Below are 23,718 nucleotides of genomic sequence, written 5' to 3' on the forward strand. Positions count from 1 at the left end.
ATTGTGAGCAAACTGTCATGTTTGATCGATACGACGGGGGCATAGACAATTTGAAAACCGCGCGCCGGTTCAAAAATGCATTTCGCGTTTTCGTTGGCGCTATACAATCGGGTCGAGTCGAGTCGAGCCAAGTGACGAAATACATAGATTTTCTCCGTGCTCACGCAAAGTTGTTGAAAGTTGTGACGGCAGGAGACCTAAGAGGCCCCAGCTGGTCCTTTTTGCATATACAACAGCGAGCGACATAGTCACACTCGGAACCACACACACACACATGACCTCATTGCCTCTGCTTCGCATCGGCCTCATTATTAGCATACTAGAGAGCACGGAAATACTCTCGCTCGGTGGAACCTGGCATCCCACTCTACTACTGCCCCCCTATATGCTGAAGTTGCCTGTAGTGGGCGTCGTAATCCTTCCTCTTAATCTAGCGATTGATTGCCAACTATTTTTCTTTTGTGTGGCCATATTTTTTTCTCCAAAAGTTTCAGCATTGTAATGCATTTTTCGGTGGCCAGCTTGCAAGATAGGCTGAAGCGGAAAATCGTCGTCAATCTCCTGTCTCTGAACTAAAAAAATAAAAAATAAAACATCTATTGGAAAAGATAGGAAAGTAAAAAGAAAAGTGGAGAGATTCATTAATGAGGATTTTTCATTTCTGCAGTCTGAGAGAGAGAGCCGGACGACTGAACCCCTTTTCCGGCTCCCTGGTCACGTTTCTGTTTCCTTTGCATTTCCAATCCGGATGCCGCCGACGCCGCATGACAAACGTCGCATAGTCAATTCAACCAAAATGGCGAAGGTTGATTCTGTGCGTCATAAATAATGGGGGGAATACTTTCAAAGTCGATCGGTGGCTAGCATACATTATTTGCGGGTTGCCACTTATTTATAGTCCTTGGGAGAGATACACGCCAACGGTGGGTGAAACGGCCAGACGGCAATCGGGAAGCGGGACGGGGGTATTGTAAGTTTAATCTCGCCTTCTAATTGGATTCCTTTCGCCTTTTCTGACATTCTCTGAACTGATCTCCTTCAATATAGGATTTCCACTGGTTTCGGTTGCCTAATAACGTCGTTTTCATCTCATCTCTTTGAATCAGTTGGAAGTTTCGCCGATTACCCTAAAACCGGCACTTGGTCAAGATTCAGTCGCTGTAATAAATTTCAAATTGCGTGATAGCGACGTGCTCTTAAAGTGAAGCCGCTTGGGGCAACATCAAACAGGATTTCGTACTGTTTCCGTGTCGCAATAACGTGTCACGAAAGCAAAGTTTAACCCGTTAAAACTAATGGCTCCACGGCAGTTTTGGCACGACGTACGCCTTTTACGACTGGAACAACCGTCGTTCAAGCGAACAATCAAATAACAGCACTGGAATTTAAAGTAAATAAATAAAGTATGTATGTAAATTTGGTTTCTAAAGTATGAAACTTATCTAAGATTCTCTTTTTATTGTCGATTGATTTGTTTCCTGTACAAAATTCCATTGTGGACCTAAAAGGATCTAATAATGCAACAAACGACAACGAAAGAAATTCCCGAAAAACTAGAGAAGCTCCAGCAAAGTAGCAAGAAACGAAACTTTGACTGGCCCGCTGAAAGGAAGTTCCGATGGGAGAGCATTCAACGTCGTTGTCGGCACGCAGACACGTAGCTCAGGCCAAAAGGCAACAACAGAAATGGTGCAGCGTTGTTGCCGGGCCAGATTTTGCTGTTTATGATGACGATTTCTTATCGGTGTCCTTCTTCTCCGGCTCCGTCTCCTTCTTTTTGTTCCATCCTTTCAAACCTTCTGGAAGGGACGTGTCTTCGTCCAGCGAGCCAGTTCCCTCAACAAACTGCTCGTACGTGGATTTTTCGGGGAAGGGTCGTGGGCCGAGTAATTCAATCATGTCATCTCTATTGAGAATTTCTTGTTTCAACAGACGCTCGGCAACCTACGTGTCAGCAGAAGAGTTCATCAAGACAAAAGACAACAGACAAATCAGTTAGAAAGGGACAATAGAAGAAGAAAAACAGGCAGCTAGCGAACAATCAAGTATAACGAGATCCTGCTGAGCTAATCAAAACAGGGGCATTACCTTCAAGACTTTCTCCTTGTGTAGGGTCAAGAGTTCGTGGGTGCTCTTGTAGGCTGTGCCAATCAAGACGCGAACTTCGCTATCAATCAACTGTGCGGTCTCTTCGGAATAAGGTTTCTCCAACACTTGCTCTCCTGGTTGCGGCATGTCAAAGCTGACGTTGCCCACCTTTTCATTCATGCCGTAGTGAACGACTTGAGCGTAGGCGCTCTGTGTGACTTTCTTCAAATCATCCTGAGCGCCGGTTGTGATGCGACCGAAGAAGATCTGCTCCGACACTCGACCACCCAGTGTCATGCACATCCGGTCAAAGAGCTGCTCCGCCGTGTACAAATATTGCTCTTTTGGCAAATACTGTGCGTAACCCAAACCTTTGCCGCGGGGGATGATGGAGACCTAGACCGGATGCGAAAAAGGATTCTATCGATACTTGACATTGATACACATGTGAGTGATTTGATAATACCTTCAAAAGTGGATCGGCGTGTTCAAGGAACCATCCAGCTACAGCGTGACCAGCCTCGTGATAGGCGACCGTTTTCTTTTCTTCCGGCTGAAGAACGTTGCTCTTCTTTTCCATGCCGGCAACAACACGCTCGATAGCTTGCTCAAAGTGCTTGAGTTCAATAGACTCGTTTAGATCGCGAGCGGCTATCAAAGCGGCTTCATTGCAGACGTTGGCAATATCCGCACCTGTGAATCCCGGAGTCAAAGCTGCCATCTTGCGAGCCAGATCGTCTTTGTTGAGGTTGCTCTTCAGGGTGGCCAAATGGACTTTGAAAATAGAGGCACGACCTAACACGACCAAAGCATCAGTACTGTGTACTTCTGCAATGCGTTAATTCAATTAGGAAATACCCTTAATGTCTGGAGCAGGAACATAAATTTGACGATCGAATCTCCCAGGACGCAACAAAGCATTATCCAAGATGTCCAATCTGTTGGTGGCGGCCAAAACGACAACGTTAGTTGTCGTGTTGAAACCTATTCAATTTTCATGATATTTAACTATCCATACATATACATTTTAAATTTTATGTACCATCCATCTCAACCAGCAGTTGGTTAAGCGTATTTTCTTGCTCTGAATGGCCCCCAAAGTTACGGCCTCCTCTTTTACGACCAACCGCGTCGATTTCGTCAATGAAAAGAATGCAAGGAGCATGTTTACGGGCCATGGCGAACATATCTCGAACCTGTTAAACAAATTGTTAACAATTTACAAATACAGGGAATGTTTCGAGTGAATTAAAAGACAATCTTACTCGAGATGGTCCAACACCAACAAACATTTCTAAAAATTCAGATCCCGACACGGTAATGAATGGAACATTGGCCTCGCCTGCCGTAGCTTTTGCCAGGAGAGTTTTACCAGTTCCAGGTGGCCCTAAAAAGGCAATGGATATAAGCTACTTCTGACAGAAAAGATGATGTGAAGTGCGAAGGAAGTACCAGTAAGAATTGCTCCTTTTGGAATCTTAGCTCCTAGATCCATATACTGCTGGGGATTTTTTAAAAAGTTGACGAATTCCATGATTTCAATTTTAGCTTCTTCACAGCCAGCAACATCCCTGGAATAAACATAAATATCATATTTGATATCTTTTAAAGATATCAATAGAGCGTTATTGGTTCATTACTTGAATTGAACTTTGATATCGGTAGGATTAATCAGCTTGGCAGTGGATTCCATTACACCTCCAAACAAGCCACCACCGCGGCCCTTGCCACGACCGGCAGCTCCACCCATCATTTCACTTGAACGTTTTAGCATGAAGATCAAAAAACCTTTTCAAAGAGTAAAACAATTATAATCCACATTGTTGGTTGTTTTCCAATTGTTTAAAATTTACCTATAATGAGCAAAGTCGGAATCAAATCCTTCACAGTGCTACCATCCATTTCAGTCTTGTATACAACTGGCACAAAATTTTGGGATTCTACGTTTAATTCAATTTGGGCATTCTCCAAATTCCTTTCAAATGAATCTACACTTCCTATGTTAAACCATAGAGAGCTCTGCGACGAATATTAATTTTTAAACAGAAGAATATTGATTTACCATACTGTTATGTAAAAATTATGTAACACGTTAACGTTACCCCATCGGATGTGTTACTTCCAGCAGGTAGTCGAACTCGAACCCACTTTTTGTTAACGACTTCTAATTTCTCGACCATTCCTTTAGCAAGATAGCTATAAAGAAGAAAAGATAAAATCAATGATTGTAGAAATTTGAAATCAAAGAAAACACATACTTATTGATAAATTCTTTCCACGTTATTTCTCTGTTATTCAATTCGAGGTAAGTGAGGGCACCCAAAACACAAACAGTGCCGATGGCAGCGTAAATCATGTATTTTTCTTTGCCTCCTTCGCCACGGCCGTCTCTAAAAGGAAATAATAATGCAAATGATTGATGTTTTTGTGGGGTGTACGTAAAATATTCAAAAAGGGAAAGCCACATAACAAGGTTTGCTTGAAAAATAAAGGAATACAAAATGTTAAATTCTGTATAAATGAACTCAAACATCAAAGCTATTCTAAAACATTCTAGGCTATCCCAATTTGGTTAAAAAAGTGAATACCATACCACTAATTCACATAAAGCATACACATGGTGGAACACACACAACATTAAGTGAATAATGGATGGTATATTTACTTTCCCCCTGAAGATCCAAATTTAAACTCGTACTTCATAGAAAATGGTTTTCCAGACGGAGGCCCTGTGCCAAATGGACCACTTTTGGGTGTTTCTTTAGGTGTTTCTTTTGGAGCTGCATCCTTTGGTACTTCTTTAGGAGCTTCTTTTGATGCATTTTTTGCAGTATTTCCTGGCTTAAAATATTTTTCAAATCCTTTAGGGGGTTTTTCAGAAAAATGAAGACGCCACTGTTGTAGAATGGTCCGTATCTTGCTGTGAGATGGTGAGTTTCCATTCAAAAGATGAAGATTCCGTTCAATCTAAGATGCAAAATGTAAATGATTACGTCAGCTTGGACTGTGACTAGTGAAAATATACGTACAATCGTCCGGCTTAGTTGTCGTCTGGTGAAACTATTTTGCACCAACAATTCTAAATTTCGAAAAGCACTTGCTTGGCGATAAGCCATTTTATCGCCAAAAGAATGTTCCTAATATTTCACCTTCAATTACGATTTTATTAACTATTACTGAAAATAAAACTTATCGTTAAGATCAAATGCTCCTCCAAGAGTCCAAGTAGCACATGAATTCGAGGAGACGATTTCAAGCAGACGAACACTTACGTAAACTGAGTATTATTATGCGATTTTAGATACAGACATGCGCGGAATTACATCATCTTTTAAAAATTCCTAAGGACAATCTCTCGACATACTATACTCGTCAACCGTAAGAATTTTATTTTTATTGAATAAATTTTTCGCACAAACGAAAGTTAAAGCACAATTTGATTCATTTTTCTAGAATTCAAATTTAGTTCGTAAAATGGCCACTAGAGGTCCACCCGAGGTGCGTCTATAATCAGTTTTAAAAAAAATTGTTAAACCAAGCGCCCGTTTGAAAACTTGGCTGCTAATGTTTGGATCTTTTTTTGGTTTTTCCAGTGTAAACACAATCAAATTTTAAACTCTACTTCTAACTTCACTCCGTTGCTTTTAAATTTTACATTCGTTCAGACTGCGGAGTATGTAGTTTCTTTGACTGTGTAAATCGGAGTACACCATGAGCCGACGAAAAAGCAGTATTTTATTGCCCTTCAACCTCAATGCAACTAAAACTGTTAATCAAACGGACGAAAATGTCACTGCTTTACGAACCACAATCAAGACGCCACAATTTAAGACGCCTGCAAGTCGGCGGCGGACTGTGGTTGAGATTGTGGAACCAGAGTTGGATGAAAATGACCTTGAAGAATTTGAAGGTAAGCATCACATCATTTCAAGAAGAGAAGAGACTGACAACTGACTTTTTAATTTTTTTTCCAGATTTGAAGCGGAAAATGTGGAGTGTCTATCGTGTGTCTGACTTGAATAGCTTTGACCATACAAAACCAACCACGTTTCCCCGATATGGACGTATTTTATCAAGATACCTGGTCAACTCTTTCAGCACTCAAGCAGTGACATTACAGGCAAAATTTGTACTTAAACCGGATATTCAAGGATTTGACCAAGAAGATCTACCAGTTCACATTAAAGTTGAAGATGTACAGCTATCACAGCCTAGACTTGTTTACGAAGGTTAGTTGGTGTAATCACTTTAAATTTGAAACCAGCAACTAGCATATTCTCTTTCTAGGTCTCCTTTTATCAGCTCGTAAATCTGAAGAATCAAGAGCCGACGGTGTTGTTCATTTGCCGGTTCTTTTGGCAAGAGGCCCACTAAGTGTTAGAGATAAAGTTCACCATTGCTTGTCTGCCGTTTTTTCTTCCTCCATAAACGAAGTTTCAATTCCCACCGATGACATGCATTGGATGATTGCAGCTTGGTCAGGATTCTTAAACGAATCAAGAAATAATAAAGAAGTAAGCTTTATGTATGGCATTCCTTCAAGAACAGACACTATCCAATGTCAATACTCTGTAAATTTCATCAAGGACCTTTGGAGCTGGTAAACCAATAATATTTAGACATATTTTGCTTGCCACTTAACTCATTTGAACTTTATTTGAAATCCAGCATCCATGATATGGACAACCGCGATGTAGAATTGAGCGAAGTAAAAAGATTCTACTCTTCGTTGATAAAACACACTGCAAACACTGTTGGTCTAAACTTGAATAACGTTCCTTTGATCATGTACAAAACTCCTGATTTTGAACTTCATACTGTTGGGAAAGTAAGGATTAGGTGCCGAAAAATTTATGATTGTTGAATTGAACTAACTTGCCCGTTTATGTTTCTATTAGGTTAAAGTGAACACTCTCGAATTCATCCCTAGGATTTTACATTTCATTGCTGACTTATGTGAAAAAAAACATGAATGATTTTATCCAACCATAACAAGAACAGCTTTTCAAACAAACAAAACTTGTACTGCCAGTTGAAAATTTCTCTTTCAAAAAGATTGTGCAACGGCCAACAGTTAAGCGGTATCCTTTTCGGATCCAATTCCCTATCCCATGGTCAGTCAACAATCCTGCCGAGGAGAAGTGATCATTGTTTTTAGCATACAGTGTTGGATATTGTAGTCTTCCCTTAACAAAGCCGAGTGCACCATATTCTAATTTATGTGAAGAAAAAAATCAGTCTTTGTAATGATTCAACAAACAATTCTTACGCATTTAGAGATCATACATCCACGACGGAGTCGGAAAGGATCTCTTGGCCCCGACTACAGATGGAGTCTCTATCTATTTTATTAAACTCAGTTTTATCCATTACAAAGAAACCTCTTCCGTACCTTGGAACTCCTTTTAAATTTGCCATATCGTTCATATCTTTTAGCGGAAAGCTTTGTAATATATCTATTCAGTTCAATGTGATGTTGGTAATATATCTTTGCTAATACAGACAACTAAAGCGGACGTCGCGGTGATAGAGGCGGATGTAGGCATCACGTAGGTAATAGAAACGCCAACAAAATTGGCAAAGGTCCACTACTCGGTCATTGAAATCAACTGCAGTGAGAGAGAGAGAGGAATCGAAATACGCCAGCCTGTCATTCATTATGCATTCGACATATCCGTTTTCATATTTTACAGACCGGTATAAGATATCAGCGATAGAAGATCCTGTGTGATACGGGACCCGGTGACTCGACCTGACAAAATTGCGTTACAAGGAAGTGGAGAAGGAGCCGATAGGGAATACGAACCCCCGCACTATACATTATCCACATAATTTACCAATACGTAGCTACAAAGTATATTTGTGTAGAGACCCAAAAAATTGTTGGCTGTATTACGCTTCAAGATTCAGTAGTTTCCTTGAGTCTGATTAAAATTCTCCGCTTTTATTGCATTGCACCGGTCGTTTGACGTAAGCAAGTGAAACATTTTTTCTTGATCTAATATTTAATTTGGGCTTTAGTTGTGTAAAGTGAAATGAAACTTGATTAGATATGCCCTGGCTATGGTTTTCTTTCGCCTCAATTCCACCTTAGCACCTTAGCTGTTGGTGTAATTGTTGGTTAGAGAAATTAAGGCGACGCGTAAAGCTCCCGCAGACACGGCACTGAATGAAGGCGCCGTGGGATTTTTCGCTTTGATACATATAGGAAAGATGGTGATAGTTGGTCCGTTTATTTCCATCCGAAACGAATGACGACTAGCGCCAAAGAAATCTATATATAGAAGAACTAGGCACAACGCGCAAGAAAGCTGACGAGGCCTCTTCTTCAGCTATTCTTTTATTTGGTGTGTGCATGTGTGCCCGGCTTGGAAGTTAATGGCTAGCGACATCTCGTCTCTCACTAATGAAGATCGTTGGTTGAAAAAAAATAAAATAAAAAAGGTGGAAGTCTGAAAGTAGCAATGTTTTTATTTTTATTTTTCTAGGCTTGTTGACAGTCCCTCTTGAAACTGCTTAGTAATAAAAGCGTGCCAACCGTTGGTCAAAGCAGAGTCTTGTGCTCTAACAAAACTCAACTCTTTTTATATTTTTACAAAGCTTGATTCAAATAACGTTTATCATACGTTGATCATTTATACATTATTTGTTTGAATTGACTATCAGTATGTTGTGCGATAGTAAGCCAGACATGAAAGGGATTTCGACCCAGGTCAAAATATCTAATGCTCATAAGTATTATTATTCCTTTTTGTGTACTATTCCCTTTTTTTTTCTTTTCTCTGCTGCTGGAGCTGTTTTGGCAGAGACTTGCCGGACACACGGTGTTGTTGTGCGAACGAAGCAGAGGTGAAGTCATCCCACCAGATTTAGAATTTCAAAGATAGGAAGTAGGAGGGCCGCGGACGAATTCAATCGGCGTGTACACCAACCGTACTGCTACTACGAAAAAGGTGTTAGTCATTTACCGTAAGGCATTTTAACACATTTCCTCTATTCCCCAGAAAAATACAACATTGTATTCCGATTGCACTCAACCGCGTAAGTCTACACTAACAACGCCTCTTATCTTGATTGGAAAAACGTCAAGGCTATTTAAACGACAAGGATAAATATCCGATTTTCCCTCTTATCTCGAGCTCGGATGTAAGATAAAAGTCGCCCTGAAGTATGGATGGTATTCGGTTACATTACTTGGCCAGGGGAATGGGGGATGCACAGTTAAAAATTATCTTTGAAAACGCACAACATTCTTTGAAACCAAGGTAAAGAAAATCACGTTTAATAATTGGTTGTCTGTGTGTTTAAGACTCAAAAAAGAGCTTTATAGAGAGAAACCATGGCGACGGGCAGACGGAAACGCGTTGGGTGTATTAGCGTTGTTGCGTGGGAATAGATGTGCCGTTTCTTTCCCGAGGTTTCTTGACCGTGCACAAACGATATAAAACCGTCTGTAAAAGCTATACATTAACGTGGAGGAGAGCATGCGGTCTATACGCGACTGCGGCACGGAAATAAGTTGATGAAGAGTTGAAATTGGCAAGGAGAAGCGTTTCCCGAGAAAATGCGGCCGGCCAAAGCCGAACGATACGGTCGGAGGAGGCCGCTTCGTCGCGACGTCTCCAGTTCAAATATCTAAGCGAGAAAAGAGAAGTGTGTAGAAGAAAACGTCAAGGTGATTAAACGACGTCTGCTGCTGCTGTGTGGGCCAGATATATAACGAGAGACGGTAGTAGTAGCTCCCTCTCTACCGTACACTACACTAGAGAAACCGAAAAATATTCAAAGAATTCAAGGGAAAAAAAAGCCAAACAGGAAAAAAAAGACAAAAAAAAAAGTCATGGCTGGCATTAGATTTCAAAACCAAAATGGGATGGATATACTCTGCGCCATGCTAAATTCAGACGGCGGTAGTTGGGCGGTTGTGTGTGTGTCCGTCGTCTGAAAATAGGGTGTCGCTAGTGTAGCGAATCGTTGCAGACGGGGGGAGAGGTTGAGAAGCCAGTCGAGGCCGGTCTTGCCTTGTCGACGATCATTATCCTCCACCGGTGAAAAAACAGAATTATCTTGGTTAAAAAGCGATTTTCTCCTCACAATTCGCCTAGTAAGGCTTACACAATCCATCTTGTTACACAATTTTTTGATTTAGTCACCAGCGTTTGTTTGGTTGTTAAGCAATAACTGACGCCAAACTTTTCGTTCAAAAAGGGGAGACATCAACAGCTCTCAGCATCATCCAAACGGAGTGAAGAGTCCCAAACAACGTCGTGTGATTATTGGGGGAATTTAGCTTCCAATTCTTTTTCTCCAAGAGGCATCCAGCCCCCATTTGATTGAAGGCAAATCAGTTGTTTCTGTTTCTGTTTGCGAGCACGATGGTCGAAATGACGATGACGACCATGATGGATGTCAACGGCGTCTATATGGAGCAAGAAGAAGAATGGGAGCGAGAGGGATTACTCGATCCAGCTTGGGAGAAACAACAGCGAAAGGTAAGATACCAAATTCCATTTGCCATTCTTTTTAAAACTTGACAATAGCTTTTTTTGAAAAAAGAAGAAGGGTTGTTTGTATGCTACCCAACGGTGTGTGTGTGTTTACGATCACGAAAACGGCAGCTTTTTCTCTTTCCCCCCTCATCAGATTTGTTTTCTCAGAAGTATAAATGCGTTTGCCTGACTGCATTCCCCCAGTTGTGGGCAATGTGACCAGAAGTTATTTGTCCGTTAGGTGGAAAAAGGAGGAAAGAAAAACAACAAGGGAAAATATGGTTGTATAGTGGTGGGGGTCTTTTTAGAGCTTCATTTACGGATAGACAACACACAGTCACACACACACTCGGAAAAAAAACAACGGTAGGAACCTAGTCGATATGATCGTGTGTGCAACACATTTCCCAGCGTATATAATATATATACTATGCTACCTCCGTGTGCCGGGCTATGGAACAAAAATAGATGTTTGTTTTTCCACCGACACTCTCTCTCCCGCATACACTCTTTGGCTTTGCCCTTTTGGACATACAAAAAATGGTGCAACGGTCTCTCTCTCTCTATCGTCATTTCCTGCTATCGAGTCTGGCAAATTCCAACTTCCTATGAAATTTTTGTCGACACTTCCGATGGCGTTTGACCCAGTTGTTAAGAAAAGGACGAAACCAGAAACAAAAAACAGAAAATGTTGACAAATTTCGTGTGTGTGTTACACCTGATTCGACAAGGATGTTATTCCTTCCGTAGGCGTGCATGCAAGTTCCGGTGTTTGTCCACAAACATACAAAACGTTTTTATATTTTTTTTAGAAAAAAAAAAGTACAAAATGAGATTTTCTATTTTCTCGTTATTCAATCGGTCGTGCATCATTGAAGCGGTTTCGTATTACCGGGAGAATTTTAACCGTACCGGAGAGAGAGCAGACAGTTTAAAAGGCCAACCCTTGCTGCTGCTACTACTACTACTACCCCGACGCCTTTGAAATCAGAAAGAACCGGTGCCCAAAGAAGGGGCTGTGGCTATAGCCGCCGTTTTTCCGGACTTTTGCTCGTCGGTCTCACGAAAAATCCCGCTCTTGGCGCTCGCCTTCTCTCACGGACAGTGTGTTTAAACTTAGCCCAGATTTAGCTCAGGTTGCTGACACTTCTTTTGCCCCTGCTCTTTTTTTTATTTTTTAAACTTCTTTTTTACTCTCCCGATTTACTTTCGGTCGCTGCCGACGATGAATGTCATAACATTTCGCGACGGCTGGCATCTCAGACCTTGAATTATCAATTCGTTTTTCATTTTTTTTCTTTCTTTCCATCGGAGCTGCCCAGGAATGAATGTTATTCCCGAATTGATTTCCATTTCATAAATAATTTTACACCCGGGAAAAGGCAAACAACATGTTTTTCTCAAGGCTATAGAATAAAAAAAAACCGTCTGCTGATTGACTTGTTCTGATTGATCCTAACAGATGTTGTTTTTCTGTGTCGCAGACACTTCCTGGTGTGCCCTCCCTGCTATTCTCTCTCTCTCTCCATGTGTCACTTTTTATAAATTCGTGAAATTGAGGGCAATTTTTCTTCCTTGTTTTTTAATGAAACCTGTCCCACTAAAGCAAAGCTTTTAACATGGCCATCACGTCCGTCTTCATTTCTGGCTGGGTTATTTTATTCTCTAGGAAGGGCGACTCTAGCGAAAATAATAGTAAATAAATATAAAGAATACCGGTTAGGAAAGAAGTATAACTTTTTTGTCTTTTTTTAAATATTTTTCAAAATTCCTTTTTTATTCGGCCTCATTGTCCAGAACCAGTTGATGACACTCGGTGCACAGGCGATAGCTTGCGGGGGGAATCAAGGCTAGTAGTAGTGGTGGTAGTATTAGGATAATTTTTGATTGCGGGGGGGGATTCACATGCGACGGACCGTGACGACAGAGAATCGTTCCACCGATGTGAGTCCGCACAGTGCGATTAGGTCGGAACAGAAAAGAAATGCCTGGCTGGCCGGATCCCAAGAAAGTGCCGTCCTCCTCCCACACTGGCCCGATGAAAAACGGTTTCGCATCGGGTCGTTACCTGGTGGGGCCATGTGTGTGTATGTGTGTGTAGAGCTGGGGGCGAAACCGCGTCCAATTTGAAAGGGAAACAATTATTGTTTATGGAATAATTCCTGAATGGTCGCCAGTAGCCATTAACTCTTGTAATTTGATAGTCGGGAGAAAGAAAAATAAAAAAGTCAAATGAAATAAATGCACACAGCCAAGTGAGGGTGGGGTCAGAGACGAGCAGGAATTGATGACGTCATTGTTGGACGATGCGGCAAAACTGGCGGAAGATTTGTCGTGAAAATGGTGTTCCGGTTTCGGACCCCACGAAATCTATTCTTAGATACGCCTCTCCCCCGTTCTCCTCCATATACTCTGAACAACAAGAAGAAAAAAAAAGAAGAAGAAGGTCCCTCACGCTGCTGGCGCTCACAGATCGGGAGTGGACGAGATTCTCGGCTACCCCGAAATAGCTTCTCCTTCTTCTTTTTCCTCTACATCCAAGCGCAGACTTTTGTGCGGGAGCGGTAACTCTATTTTAAAAACGAGACTCGTTTTCCTCATCAAGTTGTAGTGGTAGTAGTTCACTACTTTACTGTACTACTCTTTTCTTTTTTAACTGTTTCTTTTTCTTATTCTTTTCTGACGGAAAGAATAGTTAGATATTTTTGGGGTCCGCTCTTGTGTGCGTGCGCCCGTTGTGTGTGATGGAATCTTCATCATCTGTTAATGAGAAATAAAGAAGATATGGGAGTATGCGGTTTCGACAGAAAAATAGTGTTGTCTGTTTGGGGTTTATCTTTCTCTCCATTCTTTATTCTTCGAGAAATGAACGAATCCAAAGTCTTAAAGAAGATGAAGCCCCCCGAGTATCAGGTTCTCAGATGCGGTTTCGACCGGAAAGATGATCATAAAAAGCCAACGAAAGAAACGCTGAATTTAGTGTGTGTAGCGTTGTTCTTTTTTCTTTTATTCAGTAACGAGTCTCCTTCATTATTATTATGAAGAAGAAAAATCCCACCGAAAGGTACGAATGTGTAGACGCCAGCGGAATAATATTTTTATCATATTTAAATGGGGCCAGAGTGTATAGTTTTGGTTGCGGCCTCAGGGTGCCTTTTGGGTAAGAGATTATTTCTTATGACTTATCGTCTTTTTTTGAAATGCCTCGTATTTCGCCCATCGAAATGATGTGACTCTTGAAGTGTACATGCCGACCAGATGGTTCTTCACGCTTCGGTTCTAAACCCGAGGCTCTCCTCCTATCCCATCTATTTCTCTCACCAGAAGAAAAAAGAAAGACAATCTTGTGTTTTTCTTGATTGCTCGGCCCTCCAACGGCCGTCACGTTTCGCCGGCGACGAAAAATACAAAAGACCCAAAAATTCCGTTGTCCTGGTTGTCCTGGTTTTTTCCTCGATAAACTCGCCTTGTTTTGACAGGCCTCTCCTATTTTCTTTTTTTTTTCCGTGTTTACTTTTGCTTTTTATTTACATTTTTGGGTGTTAATGACTGTACGTAGTGTGCGTAGTTGGACTGGGAAAGGTTATCTGCTAAATAAGCTGAAAATCGGGATCGACACGTCATGTGGAATTTAACGAATTTGTTTGTTTTCCTTGGTAGACTTTTACAGCCTGGTGCAATTCTCACCTGCGCAAAGCCGGAACTGGAATTGACAACATCGAGGATGATTTCCGCAACGGACTCAAGCTCATGCTCTTGCTGGAAGTCATCTCCGGCGAGACCCTGCCCAAGCCCGACCGGGGAAAGATGAGATTCCACAAGATTGCCAATGTCAACAAGGCGCTAGATTTTATCGCCAGCAAGGGCGTCAAGCTCGTCTCCATCGGAGCTGAAGGTATACTACACGTTCTATGCCTTTCTTATTAAATGGAATACTTTTAATACGCGTTTTGTTTGTTGTTTTCCCCACAGAAATCGTTGATGGCAACACCAAAATGACTTTGGGTATGATTTGGACCATCATCTTGCGCTTCGCCATCCAGGATATTTCCGTCGAGGAAATGACGGCCAAGGAGGGTCTCCTCTTGTGGTGCCAGCGCAAGACGGCGCCTTACAAGAACGTTAACGTTCAAAATTTCCACCTCAGGTATGTGCTCAATCTGTCCATTCTTTGAAAACGAGTTTCTTTGAATGCGTTGGCGGTGAGACGGACCATGCAGACGGCGTAGACGCCGTGTCTTAATGACTGCTCGTCTGTTCTGCTCAATGAACCGGTTGGGTTTCGGGGAAATAATTTCGCCTTTTTTTTTCTTCTTGTCCGTCTCTCTATTTTTATTTCAGCTTCAAGGATGGCCTTGCCTTCTGTGCCTTGATTCACCGTCATCGTCCGGATCTGATACCCAACTACAACCAGCTGTCCAAGGTACGAAGAGTGTCGTCATTATTTCAATAACTATTTTTAGTGCCTCAATTAACTTTGCTCCCATTTTTTCCTATCACACAGGACAATCCTTTGGAAAACTTGAACTTGGCTTTCGACGTAGCCGAGAAATACCTGGACATCCCTCGCATGTTGGATCCAGAAGGTAAAATCAAGTCTCCATTATCGTCTGAACCGTTAGCCTCACATGTTTCATGAAAACAACGAGGTTTATTATCAATTGCCTTTTAATTGAAGAGATTTGAAGTTTTGGGGGGAGGAATTATTTTATTTTGAGAAATCAGGCGGCGTATAAACCAATGCTCATCGTGGGCCGTTTAGTTTATTTTTAAAGAAATATTTCTGTAATGATGTGTATATCCGAAACATACGTCTCTCGAATGTAAAACAGATCTGATCAACACCCCCAAACCGGATGAGCGTGCAATCATGACGTACGTTTCGTGCTACTACCACGCCTTCCAGGGTGCCCAGCAGGTTAGAACCTGGAACACAACAATTAAATGCTACCTCATATCGTGGCATGAGACATTTATTTTTTATTTTGTGCTGACGTACATAATTAGAATGAAAAAACTCAGATTTGTATCTGTGGAAAACGAAAAAAGAAAAGACGAGCTTTTAAAACATTAACAAACATTCAATTCTCTATCTATTTCCCTCTCTCTCTCTCTTCACCTGGATCCATTCGATCGGGCCCAGAGAGAGCTTTGACTGGAACCGAAAAGTGTCTTGAATTAACAGCAGCATGACATGTACGATAGTCGACTAATCTTTCAAACAATTGATAACAAATTTGATTCGCCTTTTTTTTGTGTGTTTATGAAACAAATTTAGCCGAAGTGACGGATGTATAAGAGGTGACTATACTAATCTGAATGCTTTGTCGTTTTTTTTTCTCCCTTTTTTTTCTATGTATTTGCCTGGTGCGCATGCCCGTTCGCCCAACAAAACACTTAAAACAAAAACTGACCCACTACCATCTTACCGTTAAAACCTTTTTGCAAAAATCACAAAAAACCCAAACGAATCTGGTTAACCTTAATAGACCTGTGCAATTCCGCCATGCCTGACGAGCGTGCCATCATGACCTACGTTTCTTCTTATTATCATTGCTTTGCCGGAAAAATTAAGGTAAATTTGGCTCTCCATTCCTGACTGACATATTGAAAACAGCAAAGAAAATATTTTTTGATCTTTTCGCTCTCACCTCAAAATAAAAACCAAAAAGAGAAAAATGATAATGTCTATCCGCGGTGGACACAGCAAAATTTTCAGTTTGAGGAATTTTCTGCCAGATGATACCGTTAAAGAGCATGGGTTATATCGTATTGTGTTTGCTTCTGTGTTGTTGTTCAAGTCGGTTCCATCCGAGCGACTGTGCATGATATGTACCGTGTTTTTTTCTTTCTTTATTTAATTCTATCTAGAAAAAGTGTGCGACACCGAGACCTTCCCGCGCACTGTCTCGTTAAAGGAATAACGATGTCACTTTATCCTCTTATTATTTAACAGGCGGAAACCGCAGCTAATCGCATCTGCAAAGTGCTCAAGGTTAACCAGGAGAATGAGCGCCTCATGGAAGAATACGAGCGTCTGGCCAGCGACGTAAGTAACTAAGTTTGTGTACTTGACCGCCCATCGAATTTCAAATAATCTTTCTCCTCTTTCTCTCTGTTTAGCTGTTGGAATGGATCAAGAGGACCTTGCCTTGGCTCGAGTCTCGTCAAACTGACAATTCTTTGGCCGGCGTGCAAAAGAAATTGGACGAGTACCGGCAATACCGCCGCAAGCACAAGCCTCCTCGCGTTGAACAGAAGGCCAAACTGGAAACCAACTTCAACACGCTGCAGACAAAGCTGCGTCTGTCCAACCGACCAGCGTACATGCCCACCGAAGGCAAAATGGTTTCGGTAAGTTGGCACCCCGCACTTACCCCGGATTTACCTCTTTTTCTGGTCGATGGAAACTCCCGCCATCGGCTTATTATTTATTCCTTTTTTGTTTCCTATCAACTCAATTTTGTTTGGTTTTGCAGGATATCGCCAATGCATGGAAAGGCTTGGAAGGGTGCGAGAAATCGTTTGAGGAGTGGCTCCTCTCGGAAATGATGAGGTAACTACTTTAGACTCTCTCTTTGCCCCGCAGACATTTACCTGTTGTACAGAGTTGCAAGTGCGGTGGCCTAGGACGGTCACAGTCTCGTGCGGCCGACAAGTTATTTTTTTATTATCATTACAATCTTTAATCATCTTTTTTAGACTGGAACGTTTGGACCATTTGGCCCAGAAGTTCAAGCACAAATCCGACATCCATCAAGGATGGACTCAAGGCAAAGAAGAGATGCTCTCTTCTCAGGTATAATTTCCCATCAAAATGTTATGATTGCCAATATTCATTGCAATTATTTTTAAAAATATATTTGACAGGATTTCCGCTCTTGCCGCCTGCCGGAACTGAAGGCTCTCAAGAAGAAGCACGAAGCTTTCGAGAGCGACTTGGCTGCCCACCAGGATCGAGTCGAACAAATTGCTGCCATCGCTCAAGAACTCAAGTATTTTTCATACTCGAAATAGAGCAACCGTCGGATTATTGTTGCTGTGGGTTACTAACGTTGATTTTCGTTGTTGTTTCAGTGCGCTGGATTATCACGACACGGCTTCGGTTAACGCCCGCTGTCAGCTTATTTGCGACCAGTGGGATCGACTGGGATCACTAACCCAATCTCGTCGTCAAGCATTGGAGGAGGCCGAACGAGTGCTGGAGAAGATTGATCAACTTCATTTGGAGTTTGCCAAAAGGGCCGCGGTAATATAAACAAGACCGATATCATGCTTAAAAGGCTTCTTCCCAAAAGCTTTATCTTTCTTTTTGATTCATTGATAGCCTTTCAACAACTGGTTGGATGGAGCACGTGAGGATTTGGTCGACATGTTCATCGTCCACACGATGGAAGAAATCCAGGGCTTGTTGGATGCTCACGAACAGTTCAAAGCCACGCTCGGCGAGGCGGATAAGGAATACCAATCGATCGTCGGTCTGGTTCAACAAGTCGAATCGATTGCCAGCCAGCACAGCATCCCCGGCGGCTTGGACAATCCATACACCAGTCTTACGGCCAAGGTAAAAAGAAACAAATATTTGATTCACGTGCTGTCAACTCCTCTGCTGCGGATCGTGCAGATAACACGGGGTCGGAGTGCTAACCGTTTTTGGTTTTTAAATCATTTCGATACGATTTTATTGCTGATTCACCAAAATTTGCGTGCTTTGAATTTAATTTGGCGCTTATCAACTGGGTCGCCGTTGGCGTTGATTTTGTTTTAAATCACTAATTTATTGTGTGTCGTGTGTGTGTGTGGCCCAAACTAACTATTTTTCTTGAAAAAACAAACCAAAATTCCCCTATTTTTGCTGCAAACGCTCGTTGTTAAAAGGATGAATCATCACCCAAGGTAAAGACATGCCTGTTTGCTTGGTGAAGGGGCTATGGGGAATGTTCTTATTTTTTTTTTATCGTTTTTCATTTTTTTCACCCTTCTCTCCACCCCTTCAATCGCCTTAAAAGTTGTACTTTGTCGTTGGACTAATTTGATTTTTCTCTTGTTTTTAGGACATCACTTCCAAATGGGCGGAAGTCCGTCAGTTGGTTCCTCAAAGGGACGGCACTCTGCAGGCCGAGCTTCGTAAACAACAGAACAATGAGCTTATGCGCCGCCAGTTTGCCGAAAAGGCTAACTCGGTTGGACCGTGGATTGAGCGCCAAATGGACGCCGTGGCTTCGATCGCAATGGGAATGCAGGTCCGTCTCTTCAAAGACTTCTTCTTCCCCTTTGATGTCGCCAAACTGATTTTCTGTGTGTGTATTTTGTCGGCTGAATGAATGTTCAGGGATCATTGGAGGATCAGTTGGTCCGCTTGAAAGAATACGAGCAGAACGTCTACGCCTACAAGTCGCACATGGAAGAGTTGGAGAAGCTCAACCAGGGCATTCAAGAATCGATGGTGTTTGAAAACCGATACACTCAGTACACCATGGAAACGCTTCGAGTCGGCTGGGAGCAGTTGCTCACCTCCATCAACCGGAACATCAACGAAGTTGAAAACCAGATTTTGACGCGCGATTCTAAAGGTATCAAAGTCTAACAAGTTTCGTTATCGACAGGAAACGTCAATTTTCCCGATGCTCTCATATCATCACCCCCGAAAAAAAACATGCAGCACCCAAATGTTGCTTCACACGCTAATGGATGCGAAGCAGCAGTTCAATTGAAATTATGCTGACTCGGTTGGGCGGATGTTTGCTCTCGTAGAGACAAGCGACAGATCGTTGAACTCTTGCATAATCTTTTTTTTATTTTATTTGATGCGCTCGAGCCTCGCAACTGTCTGTTATCCCATGTTGTTCTGGCAGTCCCTTTTTTGTTAATATTTGTTGTTGATTTTATTTCTTTATTTTTTCTTTTAAGGTATCACCCAGGAACAGTTGAACGAATTCCGAAGCTCGTTTAACCACTTTGACAAGAACCGTGTCGGCCACCTGAAGCCCGACGAATACAAGTCATGTCTCGTCAGTTTGGGCTATTCACTCGGCAAGGACAAGCAGGGAGATATCGACTTCCAGCGCATCATGGCCATCGTCGATCCCAACAACAGCGGCTACGTTCTATTCGATGCCTTCCTCGATTTTATGACGCGAGAGTCCACCGACTCGGACACGGCCGAACAGGTTTCCATCTTATTTCTTACCACAAGACATTTTCCCTTTTTTATTTCCCCCTTCCATGTCAATTGACTTGAGCGACTCTTGCAATTTTCCTTCCCATCGCAGGTGATTGATTCGTTCCGCATTTTGGCTGGCGACAAACCTTACATCTTGCCGGATGAGCTCCGTCGCGAGCTGCCACCCGACCAGGCCGAATACTGCATCCAGCGCATGCAGCCATACAAGGGCCCGGATGGTATTCCCGACGCCCTGGACTACATGTCCTTCTCCACAGCACTTTATGGCGAGTCCGATCTGTAAAAAAACAAAAAGAAAGAAAGAAGAAAAACCTACGAGAGAAGAAGAAGAAGAAGAAGAAGGAGGTTGAAAATATCGAAATTATAGAGCCACCGAAGAAAGAAACAACGAGGCAACTTGTCTACCATCAAATATTACGAAGCAAATATCAACAACAACTATACGCCGCGACGCCACTCTTTTTTTGTTTACCATAAAATTATATCTACTATACAACTACGTCACCATGGAGTCGTCCTCTCGGGAAGAAAAGATTTTCATTGTTCACTGGAACCAATCGCCGACAATTTAGCGCGTGTGTGGAGACAAATGAGCGACAAGAGAAAAAGAGAAAGAAGGAGCCGATGGATATATTTAAAAGAGAGAAAGAAAAATAAGGAAAGAAAAGAAAAAAAAACTCACTGCCTTGTAATAATTTTTTTTTTTTAATGCTAACATATCTCGTCGACTGGCTCTGAGTCTTAAAAACCATTTATTCTATAATTTTTCTTTTGTTTTTTGTGTTTTTTCCTTCTCCCTCTGTTGACTCCTCTGTGTCTTCTCGTGTCTCTCTCACCCCCTCTCTCGCCGGAACTCCCCCATCCACCCCCCATGCACACACACACACACGTACCGTGTCCTAATTGACTTAACCTTCACTTTAGGTTCCTTCTCCCTCCTCTTGTGTTGCTGCTCTCCTCATCCTCGTGTGTGTTTGCGTGCGGTTAAAACATAGGCCAGTTTCTTTTTGTTTTAAGAAGAAGAAAAATAAGGGCGTGAGTGCGTCCAGGGCAAGTCTAGTCGTTGCTAAGCAGAGAAACACACATTACACACACACACACGAAAAAAAAACACGCAAAATCAAATATAAAAATAATAACTTTTAAAAGAATAAGAATTAAAAGAGGAGACGCAAAAAAGTGGCCAAACTGTTTAAATCACCGATTTGTTTTGTTCTTCAATTTGGGTGGGGGAGAGAGTCAACATCGTGACAATTGTATTAGAAATTTTTGAGACGTTACACGTTTTGGGGGACGTCACTTGTGGCTTTTTTTTTCATTTTTATACACAAATCATTTACCTTTTTTTTGGTCGTCTTGAATTTTTTTTTTGTTCGTCTAGTTAACCCTCTGACGCTGCTGATTATTTACCTTTCAAAAAACATTTTTTTTTTTTTAAATCCCGAAACAAAAAAACATTTAGCCATGTGTTTTCGAGGGTGTTACCGCGCTTTAACCTGATGATTATTTCTTTTTTACCTTTCGTGTGTGTTTTCTTTTTGTTTTTATTTACAAAAGAAAATTAAAAATGACACACACACACACACAGGCCGAAAACATTTGCAGATTAATACAATGGCGGGTCGTTCCCTCTCTTTCTCTCTTCCGATATATTATAGTCTTCTTAATTATTAATAATCTAATGATGATATATCCTACTAAAAAAAAACAAAAGCGCTATTTTTTCTTCCACCCCCTTGCTTTATTCAATAGTTTCGCTGTCGTGGACAAAGAAACCTGGATTAATTTAAAACAAAATAAACATACGCTGCTTTTTTCCTTGTTCAAATACTTTCATGACCTCCTCCGCATCCTCCCGCTCCTTCTTCCACATTTATTATTATTATTTTTTTGTTTTCGTGTTTGGAAACATGGCCAGGTGTTCACATGGAGAAACGAGAAGAAATATAAAAGATAAAGAAAAGAAAAACCGTCTTGTGTATGAAAAAACAAACGACTCATTTAAATATTACTGTGTTACAAAAATTACGATTGCCTGGTTAAAAAATGACATGACGAAAAATTTGGTTTTAACTCGAATTGTCCGAGTTCATCAACTTCTTCAGCGAACTTTCCACAGCCTCGACCAGAGCGGGGAAATTAGGATCCATTAGGCAAGAACGTAGGAGGTCCGGCACAAGTTCGGGAGACTCGCCAATTTCCGTATAATCTAAAATGTGACACGATTGAAAATCAATTAACCAATAAACAAGTCAAAGGAGGACAAAGGTCGTTTTTTCTCTAAATAACCCACCCGAAGGCCATTTGGAATTTTGAGGATCCAAGACGGCGATGGCCAACTGCTTGATCGAGATGGTGCAAGAAGGTGGATGGTCGTCGTCTTGACCTTGTCGATCGGCGTCGTGCAAAGTAAAAAAGCGGGACAGGTGACAGGCGCAAGCGTAGGCCACGGCCGTCGGTTCTTCCTGGTTGTTTGGCTGAAAGCGAATACGAAATTTGCGGCTGCTTTCCTGGTGCGTGACAGAATTCAATAAGCGTTTATAAATGTGTGAATAAACAAAAAACCTCAAATAACAAACAAATAAACAAAAGCCGAGGAAAGTTTGACATGTGGCCAACCAGCCCCTTACCTTGCTATTGGAAACGACGAACAACATGTTGGGTCCCCGTCTTTAAAATAATCAAAAAGTTGTTGCTTATAACGAAATGATTCATTTGGTCTGTCGAGATTTGAGTTTTACCTGATGGCCTTCCACACTCCCTGGGCCTCCGACAAGTTGATACACTCGAGTAACACGTCACCGTGAAGAATCTGAATGTAACGACGCTGCAACCACACAAAACAAAAAGAAGGAAAGTTGATGACTCATTTGGAAAAACAAAAGAAAAAATGGCGTGTGTGCATAATTATCGATAGTGTTCTCACTTGGGTAATTTGAATCCACATGTCATGGGGCTCTCCTGCCGTTCTCTCTTGCCACGTTCCAACACCCGGCCTTTGGCTGATGATAAAGTTAGAATATTTGGATAACGGCCATCTCGCCAACGTGTTGTTATTGTTGTTGTTGTTGCAGGCTGGGAGGAGGAGTTCTACCGCAGAATTATTTTCGGATGCTGTTGCTGCTGCTGCTGATGTACTTGGTTTCGCCTTGCTGCTTCTTGTTTGCAAGTTCTGAGATGCCTGGCTCGCCATTTTTTGAAACAAGACCGAAAAACGAACGATCGGAACTTGATGAAACAAAACAAGAAAACTTGTCACCAAACACCCACACCACTGGCAGCAATGGAGGCAGACCAAATAACACACACGCGCCCGATCTCGAGTCGAGAAATGTGTGTGTGTCTTAACGATGCAGACGATCTTTTCGTGTCGTCAGCAGCCATCTTGTATTATTATTTGTTTTGTTTCAGCGAAATTGGCGGGGAGAAAAAAAAAATGTCGCATTTTTAATTTTAGACTGGCAAAGAAATAAAACAAGCCGTGATTTCAATGTCATTTGAAAGGTATCGATGGCAGTTGGCCAACCGTTTTGTGGCTGGAGACACTCCTCGAATTCGACAGTCAGCCACAAGAGTCTCTGGAGAGACCAAGGACGGCTAACGCTTATGTAACTGTCGGCATGTTTAATTCAACAGATTTATCACGCTGTAAATCACTTTCAAGTCCTTTTTCTCGAGTAGTATATATGTGAAGACGAGAAAGAGAGAGAGACCGACAAATGGGACCCCGCGATTGAAAAGAAAAACCGGCGGTGTGAAATACGATCGCTTCCAGTTAGTTGCCGCTTCTAGCCGCTAGATGTCGTTCAGACTAGGAGAGGGGGGAGATTGAAAATATAAGTGAAAAAGTAAAAAAGAAAATAAAAAAAGAAATAGTTGGTTTCATTCATAAAAAAAGACTGTGAAGGGAGGAGGAGCTTATTGTGAACATAGCTATACAGTGTTAGTCTCATGGCA

General features: G+C 41.8%; 4 protein-coding genes across 11 annotated transcripts; 2 read left to right on the top strand and 2 right to left on the bottom strand.

The window, feature by feature from the left end:
* Positions 1 to 1,438: 1,438 nt before the first annotated feature.
* LOC124193048 (AFG3-like protein 2) lies at positions 1,439 to 5,593 on the bottom strand. Of its 2 annotated transcripts, none has more exons than XM_046586704.1 (13): positions 5,118 to 5,593; positions 4,754 to 5,055; positions 4,347 to 4,478; positions 4,191 to 4,284; positions 3,942 to 4,107; positions 3,729 to 3,876; positions 3,541 to 3,659; positions 3,354 to 3,475; positions 3,131 to 3,284; positions 2,947 to 3,072; positions 2,555 to 2,883; positions 2,089 to 2,484; positions 1,439 to 1,944 (listed from the first exon to the last, which is right to left on the bottom strand). In XM_046586704.1, exons 1-13 carry the CDS (start codon positions 5,202 to 5,204, stop codon positions 1,723 to 1,725), a joined length of 2,397 nt encoding a protein of 798 aa, XP_046442660.1. In that variant the 5' UTR covers positions 5,205 to 5,593; the 3' UTR covers positions 1,439 to 1,722. The 2 variants fall into 2 exon arrangements, with proteins under 2 accessions (XP_046442660.1, XP_046442661.1); XM_046586705.1 differs by having other exon boundaries at positions 4,787 to 5,055; positions 5,118 to 5,392.
* Positions 5,594 to 5,799: 206 nt separating this feature from the next.
* LOC124193051 (centromere protein L-like) lies at positions 5,800 to 7,604 on the top strand. The gene is made up of 5 exons (XM_046586708.1): positions 5,800 to 5,998; positions 6,063 to 6,317; positions 6,376 to 6,688; positions 6,757 to 6,916; positions 6,987 to 7,604. Exons 1-5 carry the CDS (start codon positions 5,800 to 5,802, stop codon positions 7,062 to 7,064), a joined length of 1,005 nt encoding a protein of 334 aa, XP_046442664.1. The 3' UTR covers positions 7,065 to 7,604.
* A 1,676-nt stretch (positions 7,605 to 9,280) lies between these two features.
* On the top strand, positions 9,281 to 21,730 carry LOC124193046 (alpha-actinin, sarcomeric). 6 transcript variants are annotated; one of them, XM_046586693.1, is made up of 19 exons: positions 10,038 to 10,192; positions 10,297 to 10,580; positions 14,238 to 14,472; positions 14,550 to 14,724; positions 14,919 to 15,000; positions 15,082 to 15,163; positions 15,410 to 15,495; positions 16,534 to 16,626; positions 16,701 to 16,931; positions 17,057 to 17,133; positions 17,280 to 17,376; positions 17,448 to 17,572; positions 17,655 to 17,826; positions 17,905 to 18,141; positions 18,456 to 18,473; positions 18,632 to 18,820; positions 18,910 to 19,150; positions 19,488 to 19,747; positions 19,850 to 21,730. In XM_046586693.1, exons 2-19 carry the CDS (start codon positions 10,464 to 10,466, stop codon positions 20,042 to 20,044), a joined length of 2,712 nt encoding a protein of 903 aa, XP_046442649.1. In that variant the 5' UTR covers positions 10,038 to 10,192; positions 10,297 to 10,463; the 3' UTR covers positions 20,045 to 21,730. The 6 variants fall into 6 exon arrangements, with proteins under 6 accessions (XP_046442655.1, XP_046442651.1, XP_046442649.1 ...); XM_046586694.1 differs by lacking the exon at positions 15,410 to 15,495 and adding an exon at positions 16,067 to 16,152; XM_046586699.1 differs by lacking the exons at positions 10,038 to 10,192; positions 15,410 to 15,495; positions 18,456 to 18,473 and adding exons at positions 9,281 to 9,353; positions 16,067 to 16,152.
* Positions 20,779 to 23,644, bottom strand: LOC124193052 (meiotic recombination protein REC114-like). Of its 2 annotated transcripts, XM_046586710.1 has the most exons (5): positions 22,688 to 23,644; positions 22,503 to 22,588; positions 22,392 to 22,431; positions 22,055 to 22,271; positions 20,779 to 21,970 (listed from the first exon to the last, which is right to left on the bottom strand). In XM_046586710.1, exons 1-5 carry the CDS (start codon positions 22,952 to 22,954, stop codon positions 21,831 to 21,833), a joined length of 750 nt encoding a protein of 249 aa, XP_046442666.1. In that variant the 5' UTR covers positions 22,955 to 23,644; the 3' UTR covers positions 20,779 to 21,830. The 2 variants fall into 2 exon arrangements, with proteins under 2 accessions (XP_046442666.1, XP_046442665.1); XM_046586709.1 differs by having other exon boundaries at positions 22,055 to 22,431.
* Between the last annotated feature and the right edge of the window lie 74 nt (positions 23,645 to 23,718).

The sequence above is a fragment of the Daphnia pulex genome, chromosome 4, assembly GCF_021134715.1.
Source record: "Daphnia pulex isolate KAP4 chromosome 4, ASM2113471v1".
NCBI classification, from domain to species: domain Eukaryota; kingdom Metazoa; phylum Arthropoda; class Branchiopoda; order Diplostraca; family Daphniidae; genus Daphnia; species Daphnia pulex.